Source organism: Fonsecaea erecta (genome assembly GCF_001651985.1).
Source record: "Fonsecaea erecta strain CBS 125763 chromosome Unknown Scaff22, whole genome shotgun sequence".
NCBI lineage: Eukaryota > Fungi > Ascomycota > Eurotiomycetes > Chaetothyriales > Herpotrichiellaceae > Fonsecaea > Fonsecaea erecta.
In genome coordinates this window covers 55964-71863 of record NW_017387265.1, presented here as the reverse complement: position 1 = coordinate 71863, position 15900 = coordinate 55964, and the positions used below count along the sequence as shown (strand labels likewise).

At 48.1% G+C, this 15900-nt stretch overlaps 4 protein-coding genes across 4 annotated transcripts; 1 reads left to right on the top strand and 3 right to left on the bottom strand.

Annotated features, from left to right (window-relative positions):
• Positions 1-1070: 1070 nt before the first annotated feature.
• AYL99_12017 (hypothetical protein) lies at positions 1071-1400 on the bottom strand (the record flags this gene model as incomplete). The annotated part of the gene is made up of 1 exon (XM_018843521.1): positions 1071-1400. The coding sequence occupies one exon, from the start codon at positions 1398-1400 to the stop codon at positions 1071-1073; it is 330 nt and encodes a 109-aa protein (XP_018687165.1).
• A 6205-nt stretch (positions 1401-7605) lies between these two features.
• On the bottom strand, positions 7606-8694 carry AYL99_12016 (hypothetical protein; the record flags this gene model as incomplete). Its single annotated transcript, XM_018843520.1, has 1 exon — positions 7606-8694. One exon carries the CDS (start codon positions 8692-8694, stop codon positions 7606-7608), a length of 1089 nt encoding a protein of 362 aa, XP_018687164.1.
• A 1090-nt stretch (positions 8695-9784) lies between these two features.
• Positions 9785-10637, top strand: AYL99_12015 (hypothetical protein; the record flags this gene model as incomplete). Its single annotated transcript, XM_018843519.1, has 2 exons — positions 9785-10532; positions 10579-10637. The coding sequence occupies 2 exons, from the start codon at positions 9785-9787 to the stop codon at positions 10635-10637; spliced, it is 807 nt and encodes a 268-aa protein (XP_018687163.1).
• Positions 10638-11707: 1070 nt separating this feature from the next.
• Positions 11708-13278, bottom strand: AYL99_12014 (hypothetical protein; the record flags this gene model as incomplete). The annotated part of the gene is made up of 3 exons (XM_018843518.1): positions 11708-12844; positions 12929-13092; positions 13140-13278. 3 exons carry the CDS (start codon positions 13276-13278, stop codon positions 11708-11710), a joined length of 1440 nt encoding a protein of 479 aa, XP_018687162.1.
• Between the last annotated feature and the right edge of the window lie 2622 nt (positions 13279-15900).

Below are 15900 nucleotides of genomic sequence, written 5' to 3'. Positions count from 1 at the left end.
TAGATATATATAGAAAGAGATAAATAGGACCTCTATTCTCGCACTACTAGAGAGACCCTTAATAGTGCGAGAAGTCGATATCTTAAGGATAGCTTTATATAATATAGATACGTGTTTAACCCTCTAACTCTCCGTCTAACGATCCCACCCTAAGGCTCTCTAATAACTGCTTTTTCTCTCGAAGAACTTATTATTGATTGCGCTAGGTAATATGGTATCGCTCCATTATATAAGACTAAAGCGCATAAGAATATTTGGTGGTTACCACGACGAATACGTCATATTACTTCCCGAAGATACCGGGCGATCTGAGGTGCGGGAGTGGGAGGGCTTACGATCGAAAGGCCTTTAAAATTGTTTAGTACCTAAGGGTGGCGAACATGATATCCGTATTAAGATTTCGAGGGATAGGTATTCTATAGTTAGGAGCTTTCTTAGTCCATCTGCTTTGGTTTACTCTATCGGTGTAATCTCAGCTTTTCAAAGTCCTATAGGAAGCCTACTAACCTCCGCCGCTCTTTACTAAGTCCGCTCATCATAGTGTGAAATATTTATTATCGTGATCCATATAGAGTTTTACTTGACTAGTTCTACTGTAAATTAGATATATTTTTAAGATTTAGTGTCCCCGAGCGAAGTAGTGGCGAAAATTGGATTCGACCTCAATAATTTCGTCCATACATCGTGAGCATAATGATTTCTATAGCGGGTATACGTCTTCGATTCCTGGCGGCTATTGCCCTTCTAACCCTCGCGCTATTCTTCACCTCCTTTCGAGTACCTGATCCTGAAGCTCACGACCTTTTTGACCTTCAAGAAGCCTTTCCTACGATTCTTGAAGGGGCGCGAGCGAAATCTACTATCGAGTCGAGCCAATATTTCGAGTCTCTCCATTAGATATACAGTAGGCTTCAAAAAGTCACCGACCACCTTAGTCTTGGCAACCACTAGAATCCTACACCACCATCCCTAATGTATTGATTTCTCACTCAGTTCGTACGATAAATAATTATGCTATAGCTCATTTAATAGCCCAGATGTCGTAGTACGCAAATATCAGGTCTTCCAGATCAAAATCGCGTATACCAGCCTTTGGCCTCAATAACAGCGTTGACCCTCTCGTCCATACTCTTCACGGCATTCTTGATCTTTTTCCTATCGATACTAGCCCAGGCCTTTGTAATAGCCTTTGCAAATCGATCCAGTACCTCTTGAGAGTCTCCTTTAGTGTTTTGAAGTTCTAGATCGATTGCGTTGACGAGACATTTGAGCTCAAACCAGAGGTTCTCAATCGGATTCAGATCTGGTGAAAATGGCGGCCATCCCATCAACACTATTCCATGATCTCTAAGCCACTCCGTGACCTTTTTAGCTTTGTGAATTGGCGCATTGTCTTGCATGAATATCCTGCCCGGCTCCTAGTAAGTAGGAATGTTCTCTTCAAGAACTTGAATATAGGAATTAGCTGAATATCCCATCTTTGCGGACTGCTAATCGCGCGATAGGATATAGGCGTCCGATTTCTCGTCTCCCCAGATTGCTGCCCAGATCATGATTGAGATATCCTGGTCCAGTCCTTTAGGTGTGATTTTATCGCTATCCCACTTCTGCTGGGGCGTACGGAAGACCCATTCTCTTCTGTTACCTGAACCGCGTTGAATAGAGCATTCGTCCGACCAGATAACACGACACCAATCTTCCCAGGTCCAGTCTCTATGAGCTAAAGCCCATTCGTACCTTACTTTGGCATGCTTATCCGTCAATCGAGGACGCTTTTTAGCCATCCATTTCTTGATATTGTGAGTGTGAAGGACCGTACGAATAGTATTATCACAGACATCAATCTGAAGTCGATTTCTCAACTGTGCGTACGTAATTCTAGGTGTAAGTTTGACAGTACGTAGTATGAGTCTTTGAGTCCTTTTGGTCAGAATTCGAGGTCTTCCTGTACGAGCGTTCTTATCTAGTTGAGGTTTTTGTATAATGTCATGTACTGTGGTCTTCGGAATATTTGTAATTGTAGCGATATCCCGCTCAGATTTACCAGCTAAAGATAGGCCATAAACTGTTCCTCTTTCGAAATCCGTGTACTCACGACGCTCAGGCATAGAGACAAACAAACTAGAACTCAAACAGATGATTATTGGTAGAGTAATTAATGGTTGAGTGTGGTGGAGAGGTATTTCAATAGTGGGTGCCAAGGAACTAGTGGTCGGTGACTTTTTGAAGCCTACTGTATAATGAGACATTAGGTTTCCAAAAGATATATATGATCTCCCTTCCAGAACGGACCGACAAGTAAGATATCTTTGCTATATAGGCGGCTTTTTCTGAAATCTTATATACTCTTATGGATAGAGTATAGGGCGATAAAGTTCCCGTAAAGGCGTTACTATACGTGTGTCTACCTTAGATATAAGCTACTTAATTATTACTAATATTTATAGACAATAAGCTAGAAACCGAACGTTATTGGGTGTTGGCGTGTATATATTAATATCTATTAGAAGATAGTGTATAAAAGAGTATCTACCGCCTTAGTCTTCGAAGACGATACCGACTGAGATATGGTATTAAAGCACCAACTCGTTCAATTTGCTAGAGGCTTAAGATTCCTCGTGGATACTATAGAACGAGATATACTACACTCTCCATATAGTGATGATTAGGATATACTTTGGATCGGCCATTGCGGTACCTAGGTATTATCAGAAAATAACCGTCGATTCTTCGTCATCCCTAGCGATCCTACTATCCTTCTATCTCAATTACATAACAATAATATGGCAGAGCTAGATATAAGCCACTAGTGGACTAGCCCTGATAGCGGCGAACGAACGAGAATAGTTTTCCGTTCAGAAGGCGCAGTGTGCACCGCTGCGTACACTATCTCCTAGTAAGGCGCACGCAAAGCTATCTATTATTTATCGATAGTTCCTTATAATACTCCCGTCGACTAGGGACTAGCTGACCTATACAAGTATAAAGAATACAATTTTAAGTGTATATCTTCGTGGCCTCAACTAGTTAGCGTCTCCCGACCTACATTAAATACTACCAAATGGAGCGATATCGATTCCCCCCCTAATACAGAGAGTATAGTTCAAGACGGATAATCTTACTATCTCATGTACTCAACACGACAAAACCTACGGCATCGGCTCAATGGAACGAGAATCTTTGAAAGTCAATATCCTGATATTGCACCACCAATGGAGATTAGCGATATTGGGAAGGCGATTAGTCACGTCGAGATTCTGGCGGGAGATTGAAAGCGAAAAGAGTAGGAATCTCAGCACAGTAAAGGAAGAAAACGATTTCCTAAACTAAATTCACTACGATATTACAGTCGTTCCCGAAACAGATTTCTACGTAATTCAGTGGGTCCATTTTTCTAGATCTAGTCTAATATTTGGTCGAGCTTAAATTTCGATCAGCGACCACAGTATAATATGGGCCTTGCTTATAAAGACCCTAATTCTAGGGACATTTCGAGAAATATTCCACTCCCATGTCGGGAATAGTAGGTAAACCCTCCAGAAATAGCGTATGAATTTACTTCTTTCGCCAGCGTCTCAAGCCCTGAGGTAGATACCGCCTTCGACAGGTCAAACAATTTTCCAATCCCACACAGGATTGATTGAATGGTCTGTTCAGCTTCCTCGTACTTGCTCTGTTGCCGAAAAAGTAATGATATTTTGTTCATGCTGCACTTTCTTTCTAAGTATCAAGGTCTGTTGGCGCGCCTTCTCTTCCTTGTTATACCAGTACTTTCTGTCGTTGCCGAAGGACTATTATTTTCAATGCTCTTTAGATCTTGATGTTTCCTCCGAGCTCATTCTTCCGTAGAGTAAGGATCTTTCTGTGCAGTGACTCGCTCTCTCCGTACTGTTCTATAGGTGTAGCACGACTATAAGGCCGCCTATGCTCCCTAGTGTATCGGAATGCTTTACCGAGTCCCTTCCTGTAGTAGGCATTTCGCAAACTGGCCACGCCGACCGTAGGGACCTAAGAACATCGAGCAGCCCAAATCCTGATCACAAAACTGAAAGGCGGTCTCCAGCGCCATCAGAGTCTTCTCCATACCGCTAGGCCCTCGATAGCGGTACGTTAGTATTAGTCCTTCTCCATATTAGGAGAAAGAAAGTTATGCAGCCGAGCTATCATCTTCCGCTGTCTTATGAAATCCCTATTCCTCTTAAAATAGTTAGATTAGTGAGGTCTAAGTAATAATACTTAATCGATGAAACTACGTATAGTATCTAGAACGAGAATAAGGTGGAAATATAAATAGTTTGTGAAACCTAGAAGGAGGAACGACTTTCAATTTACAGGTACAAAATCGACTATCTAAGGCCCTCGGTACACCAAATGGTGGTAATGTCACGGCCGTGAGCACAGATAAGACCAGATCTGACTAGATCTATCCCGACTCGACGATATGTCCTATACTGGTCAACACTACGCTAAATAAAGACGAACCGCAATAGGCCGATATTATCCCGGACGAGATACGGGATAAGCGTATATCTCTAATTAGTTATATAAGAAGAACGACTTAGTATACTAGAGTCTTAGTAGGAGTAGTCGCTATATAAAAGTATAGTACCGTACCCTTTTCTCTCTTCCTTCCTTTCTCCTTTCTCTTAGTTTAGTCTCTCGTTATATAGAAATATATATCCTTAGAGTCTTCTCCATCTCATATGTGCCCTACCGTTATAGGCAAGTCCTTCCCAGCACTCTGTAGTGACGTCCTTCCAACCCTCCCGTCCACTAGTTATTTCATCGAAGACTGATACGGCGATAATTGCGAAGCTATGACCAACCTAAACACCCTCTAAGTCTAGGCTGCATTTCATACTTGTCGAAGAACCCTGGGTCCAGCAGATCCGGGATAGGACGATGTCTCTAAGGTTCCAAATCGACGAATCCCTTTCGTACGCTAGACTAGTTCAGAGAGGTGTATTACGAAAATGGTTACGGACAAACTGCTTGACAGTGCAGTTTTGTAAAATATATTCCTGATGCGTAGGGAAATTTGTTTCCTGAACTTTTGAGTAGACATCGTCGAAAATTCTCTGAGACTGACTGTCCAGTGAATCTCGCATGTCACGCAGCTGAAGGTGCAGGCAGAAGATTTCGGGAAGGTCTGGATCGTAGAGCCTTTCTTGAATGTGTTCGAGTATTGGTGGTCGTTCTGTCGCGTAGTCTCCCACACAGACAACTTTTTGAGAGGCCCAAAGCCCAAAATATTCATCAAAGAGTTTCATCAACACAGTTCTGATGGACTGAGCGATGTACCCTTTCTCCCTATCATTAATTGGCAGCTGCATATCTGTTCGTGTTGGGCACTGCTCGGGATACATAGTGCTGTTCACTTGCGATCTAAATAAACCTTTTCTACCTGAAGGTGAGCTTGCAACCTGGCGAGATTTTCAGAGGGAACGGACTGCTTATGTAGTGGCACATTAGGAGCTGCTCCAGAAACCCACCAGCGTTTCCACCGGGAAATATCGCTCCAAGTTTGCCTCAAGCAAGCGTCGATAGTTGTTGACGCTGTTCGGGCGACGTGACAATCCAGTATTGTCCCATTTTCGAGAGGAAAGTCTTCGGAATGAAAGTGACTTTGTTAGAAGCCTACAGAGAATTTTATTGTCCTAACAGCCTCATCTTGGCGCGGCTGCCTATTTTATAGGTGAAATTATGGAGTCTTTATAAATAAGCGCCCACATTGTCCACCGATATATACTATATCAAAACCAGCGCTAGACTAGATCTAGAGTAGTGTGGGCCTACTAGCGTAGTGGAAGAGAAATGCAAAAATATGTCCGCAAAATTGACGGCTTTCGGGGGCTGTACTGCTATCCATCCTCACTATCAAAGTCCATTCGATCGCAGCTACGAAACCTCGTACTGTAACATTCTTATTTTTGAAACAGTTGATTCACTGAATGTATTGGCGCCGATTTGCACTATGCTTCACCGGCCTCAGCTTTATCGTCCTCCTATGTCCATATAACTACCGCTCGCCGACCCCTTCCCACTCTTAGATCGTGGATCACGATCTTTTTGATCTGTATCGTGACACTGGACCATATACCAGTGTGAATTAACACCTACTTTTGGTTGATCTGGAAATTTTGGCCAGATCCAAGGTCCTGATTTGCCATCGCGCCTCCACTTAGTCAAGTTTTTATCGTCTGTCTCAACCTGAACCCCACGCTTAATTCCCCTATATTCGAGCTTCGGGTCATGGTCCGAAGAGTAATGGTGAATACTGTTCATACTGCTTGCGGAGTCATCCCTATCGACATCTGAAGTGATGACCTCGTTATCGAAGCCGGGGTTTAAAGTCTCTTGTATAGGACTACTAGTCCGGCCAAAGGTGGCAATCACTTGCCATTTTTGTGATGTGTAAGGTTTGATAGTGGCGTTAACTAGCTTGGCCCTGGAGAAGAGATCTCCGGTGATCCCCCAGGCTAGCGGGGACTTCAGTAGCGCCCCGATCTCGGTTATATCAGTGAGAAGGACTGTCAGGACGGTGGCTTCGGTCGACATCACCGGAGTGACGTTGGGATTCAGTAGTATCGGTGAATCGTTGGTCGCCGCCGTACTATCGTTACGGAGGATACCTGTAGTACAATTGACTTTCTGGTCGCCCTCTGCACCCCGGGGGAGCACCCTAATCCCTGATTGCGAATGAGAGCCAGGGGAGCTCGTATGACCACCATTTCGTAACTTCCCCTTCGGATTTGCGATAGGTTTCGATATTTCTGACAGCTGCCGTATTCGTTGCCCTGGCCTTTGATTTAGGGCCCAAGCTGTGGCGAGCTTACCGTCGCCATCGTTGCTGGAGTTAGAGTCACTATCGCTTGGCCATTCGTCACTTGTGGCCTTCACTTGGTTCGTCGCTCTGAATAGTTGGTGATGTTTATTGAGTCCACCAGCCATTGTTGAGCCCCTGCGTTTCGTTCTTAGAGGTGGATGATCAACTTGATGACCAGGTGGTCAACCTCTTACCTCGGTCGAGAGCCGCGGTGGTTTTATCGTTGCGGAGGCCATAGGGAGATCCACTTGTGGATATGGTTGCGCGAGTCGGCTGCGGCTAGTCGGTATCACTACTCGAGGTCTCGGTGCGGGTGATGAAAACGCGCCCCGTCTCAGCTCAGAGTGACACTTGTGAGAATAGGTGTGATCCGCCACATTTCCGGAAATAGGATCGGTCCGGAATACATCATCGTGTGTTGGCCCTGGCTCCTCGCTCCCTGGCTACTACTAGCCCTGGGAACCCTTGTCGCCATCTGATCGGCCACTATTGGTCGAGGCATTCTCGTTACATATACCAACGTGTTTTTTCTCAAGCAGGTGACCATGTTTGTGATATCGCCGAAAGACATTGACTCGAACACATCCATAGCGGGTGAAGAGGTGAGACTGGCCGCTCGACCACGAAAGAGAGGCGGTTGGAAGTAGGCTTGCGGTGGAAGTGGTCAAGAAAACTGGGAACCGCATTTTAGACAAGTATCTGAACTAAGTACAATATGGTTTCTGAATATGCAAGGTGACTGGGAAATCAGCTTCATCACACGTCCACGAAACCATCCTTTAGTTCGTCAAGTTGCCACTCAATTGAACCCACTTACAACCTGGCCCGTTGCATGCCGGACAGGGGGTGAGCCCCACATAAGGACCCATACCCATCTCTGCGGTAGACACCCATGTGAACAGCTCACAGTGAATTTGGCAGAGTTCGCAGCCTTCATTTGTCAAGGCCACTGGCATCCGATCGCAACATCTAGGTGGGAAAAGCACCTGTGATGCCGCGGAGAATTGGCCACCTTCCGACTCGCTGACGTCTGTCGTCCATGAGTGATACTGTGGGACCTCGTCGCCTTGGATAAACTGATCATCCTCTGACATTGGACCCCAACTTAAGCACATCAATCGGTCCACCGCTGACGGAGCAGGCCATGCCTCGTTAACACCGCCAGTAATGACACCGCCAGTCCAGCTTGTGCTGGTATCCTCGCAAAAACCGTCGGAAGTATTTAGAGAGGTACTCTGTAGTTGGTCGTTAAGGTCCTTGATGACCTTGTCCTTCCGAGAGTTTTCCTCCTCTATAGTGCGCAATGTCGCCGCAGGTTTGTCTATCTGTGCTGCGAGCTCGTCCCTCTGTGCTGCGAGCTCGTCTCTCTGTGCTGCGAGCACGTCCCTCTGTGATTCAATTCCGCGTCGGTAGTCGGCGAATAGATCCTGTGTATCTTGAAGCCGACCCGTGCTGTTGTCGTCACTGGCTTTACGCCGTACCACTTTCCACGAGGAAGAATGATGTGCCTTCGAACGGCCCTGCAGCCTGCGCATTCTGGCACGCAACAAGTCCTCACCTGTGGTCATTTGGATAGCACAGCCGGGTCGTCGTTTCCTGCCCCTCGGCGCCATAATGGTGGATTCGAGCGCGGATCGGAGTGCTAGGGCGCAGTCGATCAGCGCGTCATTCGTGACGTTCTCCAAGTGAGTCTGAAGGTTGGAAAGATCGTCAAGAATTGAGCCGGTCAAGTGCTGCGAAAGAATCGATCCCCACGAGTCATTGGGGGGTGGTATCTCAGTGATAGAATGGATTTCACTGAAGAGCTTGTCTCGCGTAAAGCACTCCAAGCGGCGTCTTGAAAGAGTCGGTGTCGATTTACGAGGCATGGTGAGAAGTGTAGAAGGATGAGGGTGAGGAAAACGAAGAACTCGGGGCAGACCAAGATTAAGTACCTCATCTATGCCCCTTGTTCTTGGGCGGGACCATCCTTGACATTGCTGCCTGCCTCTGCAGGTGCCACCGCTGCCCTCGTCTCAGTCTTCAACCCCGTCGCCCGCCCCCGTGCGCCATTTTGAGGACTTCTCGTGCCGTCGTTACCGCTCCGCACGTTTTCGACCCCTTTCGAGACGGAGTCGTAGAGTGAGATTGGCACTGCGTTGCTTTTTTAAACCAACGTGATCACATCCGTGAATTTTCATTCCCTCTGATGCATTAGTTGGTCCGCAAAATGTACTTCTCAATGGCACTCCATTCACACCTGCTAGGAAGCGGTGATTGTTACGGCATCTCCAAGTGCGGCGATGGTTTCGTGTGGACTACCGCATTGCCTCGGGCTTTCTTCCTCGCCAACCCTATCCGGGCGAAGTACCGAGTTGACGTGACCTTGCACTTGACGTGTTGAGGTAGAATATCATCTACCCATGCAGCGATCGCGGTCACTGACTTGGTGAGAGGTGCTTGTCCTGAAAACTTACTCTCCGTGTGAACGGCGTAATTCTAGAGTGAGTTCACAGATGCGACACTTTCTGTTGGGATGAAGTAGGGTAGATGGCGGGTAGATGGCCACTCATACTTACGTATTGCGCAACACATACAATCCTGGTAGCGGAACTATATGAGGCCCAGTCACCTTGGATTTGAAAGAGTCGATCCAAAAAGACCTTCCCCATAAAAGAAAGGTGGAGGAAGACAAATTTATGAGATACTTCTTGGCAGATTTATCAAGCTTAGTTATATTGCCCGCCGAGCTTTTTAAAAAGTTCTTTGTGTCCTGGAGCAGATTCATGATTGGATGCCCAGCCTCCTCGGCGTACTTTCCTAAATATTAAGGTTATCCAGCCCAGATACTCAATTTTTATTTGTCCTTGTCCTTCCTTCATCCCCATCCAACCTTCCAGGAGCCAATCGAAAACATACAAGATCTCGGTATTAGCTCTTTACTCCCTGATACGCCCTGCTGGACTTTATTTTTGGACAATGCCACCCACAGGTATCGAAGGATTGCCGGACGAGATGCTGCTTGAAATCGCCAAACTACTAGCAAATCAGGGCCAGCAGGACATCTGCCACTTCTCGCTCTGTTCTAAACGGACCCTCTCCATCGGTACACCTGAGCTTTACCGAAATGTACAACTCACCGGCACGAAAAGTGTATCGCTACTGCTACGATCTTTCTCCTGCTCCAAGGATCTTACAGATCGCGTTCGCTCCCTGAGCGTCGAAGCCAACGACGATTTCGAAGACGACGCTCAGAGCGACCACACTCAGGGCGACCACAGTGAGAGCGACTTCGTACGAGACTGTCTACCTTTACTTCCCCCAGATCGAACCATTCCATTCCTCAATTATCTCGCTACGAGGGACGAAGGCTATAAGTACAGTATACAAGAAGGCTTGGGGGAAGAGTACCGGCTTGCCTTGCTGGTCTTGCAGCTATCCAAGCTTACAGAGCTTAGCTTGAATGTACCTTGGACACCACCTCCCGTCGTATACCTCATGAAATTCGCTCTTCAAAAAAAGCTTTTTGTCGACCTATCCAAGATCACCATCGACAGCCGCTACGACGAGGAGAGAGTTGCGATTTCCCCATTTCTCCTTCAACCATCCTTAAAGACTTTCAAGTCGTCCGGTCTCGCCGTTCGTTTCAGCTTTTTCAATAATAAAGCCGGGTGTCCAACTGTCCTGCCGATCCGAGATCTTAATCTAGCTTCTGTTTCAATTAGAGGTAAGTGCCTTTTGACGCTACTCCGAGCCTGTACTAACCTTCAAAGGCTTCGACTATGGTGGGCTCGAGACGATGATGATGAAGGAGAACAGTGCGAAATTGTAAAGGTGCTAGGTGAAAGCGCGGGAAAAACTCTACAAGACCTGGATTTCTTTTGGTGGAATCCATTGGATGTGGAATCCCTTGGATATGGAAGGAAAGTTCGACATGACAAAATTTCGCCAAATGGAGAAGCTTCGGATGCCCTCAACATTGATTCTACAGCCACCATTCATGGACTCAAACTTGAGCACATTTCTTCCACCGTATCTCGGAGAGTTGACGCTGTACCTAAAAGAGCGTCAAGAAAGTCGACGACTGAAGGACATTTGGTCAGCTTTGCTCTCATTAATTAACCGGAAGACGCAGACGCCGTTGCTCACCCTCCTCTGCGTTCAATGGCAGCCTAACCAGATGGACTGTGAGAAAGAAATGGCTGCGTTGAGAGGTCTACATGAGGCAGCTTGCACACGTGGACTCAAACTGCGCCTGGTGGAGGATATCTTTGAACCTTCCAGCGTAGGAGGTCGAGAACTAATATTGCCTCGAGAGGATACCAATGCTGGAAACGACGGCAAGTGGTCTGGGAGTGTAATGCACAGGAGGTATCACAAGTCTAGACCATAATCGTTACTCGATACATGTGCTTCTGGTTACATAGCCATACAGGTCTTGGGCGTGGTCTTCATTTGGACGGCGCGTGCCTCAAAGGTTCTACAGCTGAGATGGCCTGCGGTATCAAATACGTTCAGGTCAGCAACGACTTAGCCGCGCAGCACACCGAACAAAGTCTCGTCCGCCCGAGATGGATACTACTTCGAGAGAGAAAATCGAACTGAAGTTATCCCTTAGGTCTTTCAATGCATTCCTGTCATGATGAGTGACGCGTTTGACGAATAAACAGTGCACACGATGGCCTATTCATCCCCTTCAAGCCTCCCTTCTTCACAGCACCTGCACTGTCACGATCGCCGGCAACTCGCGCGGGCATGCGACTACGTTGGTCACTACCTGCGCCTATCTCATTGTTATCGTTCCTGCAAACCTTCCAGACAGTCCTTCGTACTACAATTCATCAATTCCATCGCGTGGCGCACACCGTTCCTATCATGATACGCGCGTAGTCTGCTTGTCCGTCACTTGTCTCTTGTCCACCTTCGGACTTGGCGCGGTGCGAGCTTAGCATACCAATGGTTCTTGATAGACCCCTCCGTACGGCCGGGGAACTGTTTCACGACCCAATGCCATCGCTCGCCGCGTCGCATCAATCTGATCAACCTCTTGTCCTCATCTTCCCTCCACAGACGTCGCCCCATGGGTGGAGTCAAATTGCCGAATTCGGCTTCGGAGGATTCGTCTTCGGAGGATTTATGGTGAAGGCTAAATAAACTGCCCGACTGATCATCGCTGTCGCTCGCACAGTAGTCGTTGGCATGACAGCCAAGTTCAGCGAGCGATTTCTCGCCTCCGGGGACGCGAGCGAAGGTAGCAGTCAGTTGCCATTGCTCCCCGGTATATGGTTTGATGGTGGCGCTGACTAGTCGAGTGGAAGAGGGATCACCAGCGAGGCCCCAGGCAGCGGACGATTTCAGTAAGGGTTCAATGCTGGCTATGTCAGCGAGGACACCTGTCAGGACGGCGCTCTCAGTCGACGCCGCAGCATGAACATTGCACCTAGGCTCGAGTGGAGTAGTGTAGGCTGCCGAGGCGCCGTGGCCTTGAGCGACATCAGAAGACTGAGGCAAGGCTCGGCCGTCCCTACCCTCTGGGTCTGCCGTTGGATGTGAGCCGATGCCTGCGGAGCTGGCGCGGTCCCTGCGTGGTCCCCTCCATTTGGATCCGGTGCGGACCTGAGACATTTTCGGGAGTTGCCTCGCTCGTGGTCGCTTTCTGACATCGGCCACTGTATCGACATCAGAAGTGTCGTCGTAGCTAGAATCAGAAGACGACACGCCAGCTCTGACAGTCGCCCGAGAGGCCTGCCAAGATCGTCGTTTGGTGATAGTACGAACCATTGTCGAAGGTCGTCCACGCTTCCTCTTTGACGATGGATTTTCAACTTTGGAAAGAGCCCGAGTTCTTGTCTTCGAGGAAGCCTGAGATAAGGGAATCGATTTCGGGGTGGACTGCCCATATGGGATATACCGACCCGGGACCACTATCTCCAGTCCCGGTTTTGCTAATTGAAGCGCGCCTTCTTCTCGACCCGCTAGAGCCCGGAACCCCAAATTGCTGATGTCAGAATCGCTCGGGGTCACGTGGTCAAATAGAGTCTGTGGCTCACGTGGTTCACCACTAGAGGTGTTCCGGACGCCCCTTTGGCTTTCGCTCCCACGATTTTCGTCGATAGAACATACCTTCGGAAGACGCTCATCCACAGGATCTTCAGCTGTAAATCCTTCGTCTTCAGAGTCAGAGCTGAACCCGCCGTCCTTTCGACTAGCATTCCATGGTAGACTCTCCGTAGAGGTGGTTCTAGCAGGTGTAGGGTTTTCCTTGTCGACATCTTGACCGTCCACAGCTAAAGGCTGATCAGAACGGTAAGATACTAGCCATTGACTAACGCACCTTGCTCGGCCTTGGTGATATGGATCTCCTCAGTCAACGAAGATTTTCGTAACCCTCGAGACGCCAAGTCAGGCTTGAGCGCACGTACTGGGCTTGATAAAATCGGGGCGGGCTCGTAGGACAGGTCATGCACACGCATTTCTGCTGCGACAGAACAGAGGTCGGCGGAGAAACTTGAACTGTAGTCAACTCGTCGGCTGGTTTATAGGGTCTTACCTAGTGAATCGACGTCCATACTCCCTGAATCGTGTGTGGGAGGCACAGAGCCTCCCCGCACAACGTCAATCGAAGCTGTGAGGTCACAATCCGTAACCCTATCTGGACTCGGTCCGTTATCGACGTGATCGAAGACGCCGTTCGACGGGAGATCTGGTAGAGTATAGTCTTCAACGTTCATTTCTTGTGGCGGTGGGGCCCGGAGCCGTTTTGGTTTTGGAGGGGGAGGGCCAGTATAAGGGACGATGTTGAGTTGGCAACCCGATTGGGCGACTCTGAAGGTGGAAGTCATCCCGAAGAAAAGGAGCGTACTGTACAGCACCTCTGAAGGACCGGAAGGGGAATTATCCTGACCTTTTATAGCCAGCACACTAGGCTAGTCCTCGTCGCTCCTTGAAATTTGAGCCTCCTCGAAATGGATGGGTGCCAAGTCACTTTGGTGGCGGCATCTGGCCGCTCTCGTCTCAGGTTTCCCCTCATCGGGGTATCGGACTTTCCTTCTCAAGTATGGGAAGAGAGACTTTGAGGTACTTAGGGACCACTTCCTAAAATCGCCAGGTCTCCGCGCAAACGACTCGTTGCCTGAGTCGGAAAGAGGCGACGCTCTTTCAGACACAAGGTCGTCCCCGACCTAGTCTGGTTGACGAGTAGCTCTTTGTGGAAGTAGTGTTGCCTGATTTGCGATGAGGTCGGGTTCTTGATTTGCCGTGGACTGGGCAAACAGCAAGGCAGACTTGAAAATTGGCCCACACTATCCTGGCTGAAGGCTCGGCTGCCAGAAGTGTTATCACCGTTAGCTGCGGTCGCGGTCGGCTCCGCCCAGCGTTGCCCACTCATCATCCCGCCTCTCGTTGGGTCAACAACCGGGCAATGTAGCCCGAGGGCGGTGCCTTGAGCTCATCGGCCGATCCGGCTGGCTGGCCACTCATCGACACCGGTTGGCCAGCTTGTACATTTCTGGAAGACACGCTCTCTGGACAGTAGCGTCGGAGATGTGACCATTTTCGAAGTTGGCCGAGAGGGGGCGTTCCAGAGCGTCACAAGAAGCCCTTGACCAGAAGGTCTCGCCAACCCTGCCGCGTGCTCACTCTGGCGCCTTGTCTGGGACGGGTATGCGGCACGACAAGGCCAGCGCGAGCGGCCGGGATCCCTGGACAACATGGCTCGCCACGAAATACTCGACGAGCGCCCGAACTTGGAGAACTCTGCAGCTTTCAGGGGCTTTCACGCGTCTGGGGGTGACGGTGGCAATCTTTGAGGCCCCTCCGTGTTGTCTTGGGATCGAAGGAGGCCAATTACCGCTCGGAGGGAGTGCATGGACCGCCCGAGGCGATATTTGGCTGAATCCAGGCAGCGGCCGGCTCCTCCCCTCCGTGGGAGAATTGGCATCCATGTCCAGTCCACGTAGCGTCTCAATGTTTCAGCTGGGGACAAGAGCCGCCACAAGGGGGCCAGGCGATCAGTGTGCGGCAGTGTCGGCGATACGTCTTGCAGAGTGCTAGCGAAACCGAACCCGTGATGAACGCGGGACGGAGATGGTATTTTCCAAGAAGCCAGGTCGTAGAGATCTGGTCGGCAGAATCCCCAAAATGGTAGCCTTCGTTGAGCGAGCGAGGAGTCCGTGGCCTCACCATGCCAGTGCCTCACCTCGCTTCGTTCGATGCTCAGGTGCCGTAGCCCGCGTAGACCACTAACAGCGGTATGGAATGGGCGATAGGGACGGAAAGATCAGTTCTGGCGTGGTATCCCACGGCGCAGAGGACGCCCGACGCACCCGACAGGGGACCCAGGCGTACGAGGTCGCATTGTAGCAGGATCGGTCGATGGAGCCGGACGCGACCCGCGGGGGCCACATAGGAGTGGAGGCAGCAGAAGGGGGTGGTGGTGCGCGAGGGAAATAATCAGGGACGTAGGAGGAGGGGAGAAGAGAGACGTCGTTTTATAGCGGCGGCCGGCACCAGCCACGCGCCAAGCCGAACGCGGGAGACTCGTTTTCCTAAAGTATCTACACCATTAATAATATAACTTATATTATTAGAGTCTCTTAAAGATAAGTTATATATATTTTATATACTCTTTAATAGTTTTATTATAGATAAGAATATTATTTATATATATTATATATATTATATTAAGTAGATTATCTAATATCTTATTAATATAAACTTAAAAAGTTATTAGTATATTTATAAGCTTAAAAGATATAATTATATACTTAAAGTAATTATATCGCGTACGAAACGTAATCTTCTATTAGTTCTTTCTTATAATAGATATTTAATAATAAATAACTCTAAGATTAAGCTATATATAAACTATAACTTTATTAAGTCTATTAAGTATCTCGCTAATTAGCGATAAGAGATATTAATTCTTAATTATAATCTAATCAAGTTCTTAATAATTTATATAGAGATAGAACTCTCTATTCTTCTTTACTATAAATAGAATAGATACTTTAATAAGTAACTTACTCTTACGGATCTAGCCTCTAGTTAGGAATTTCCTAATATACTTATATAGTGCTTTAAGTTCTTCCGCGCTA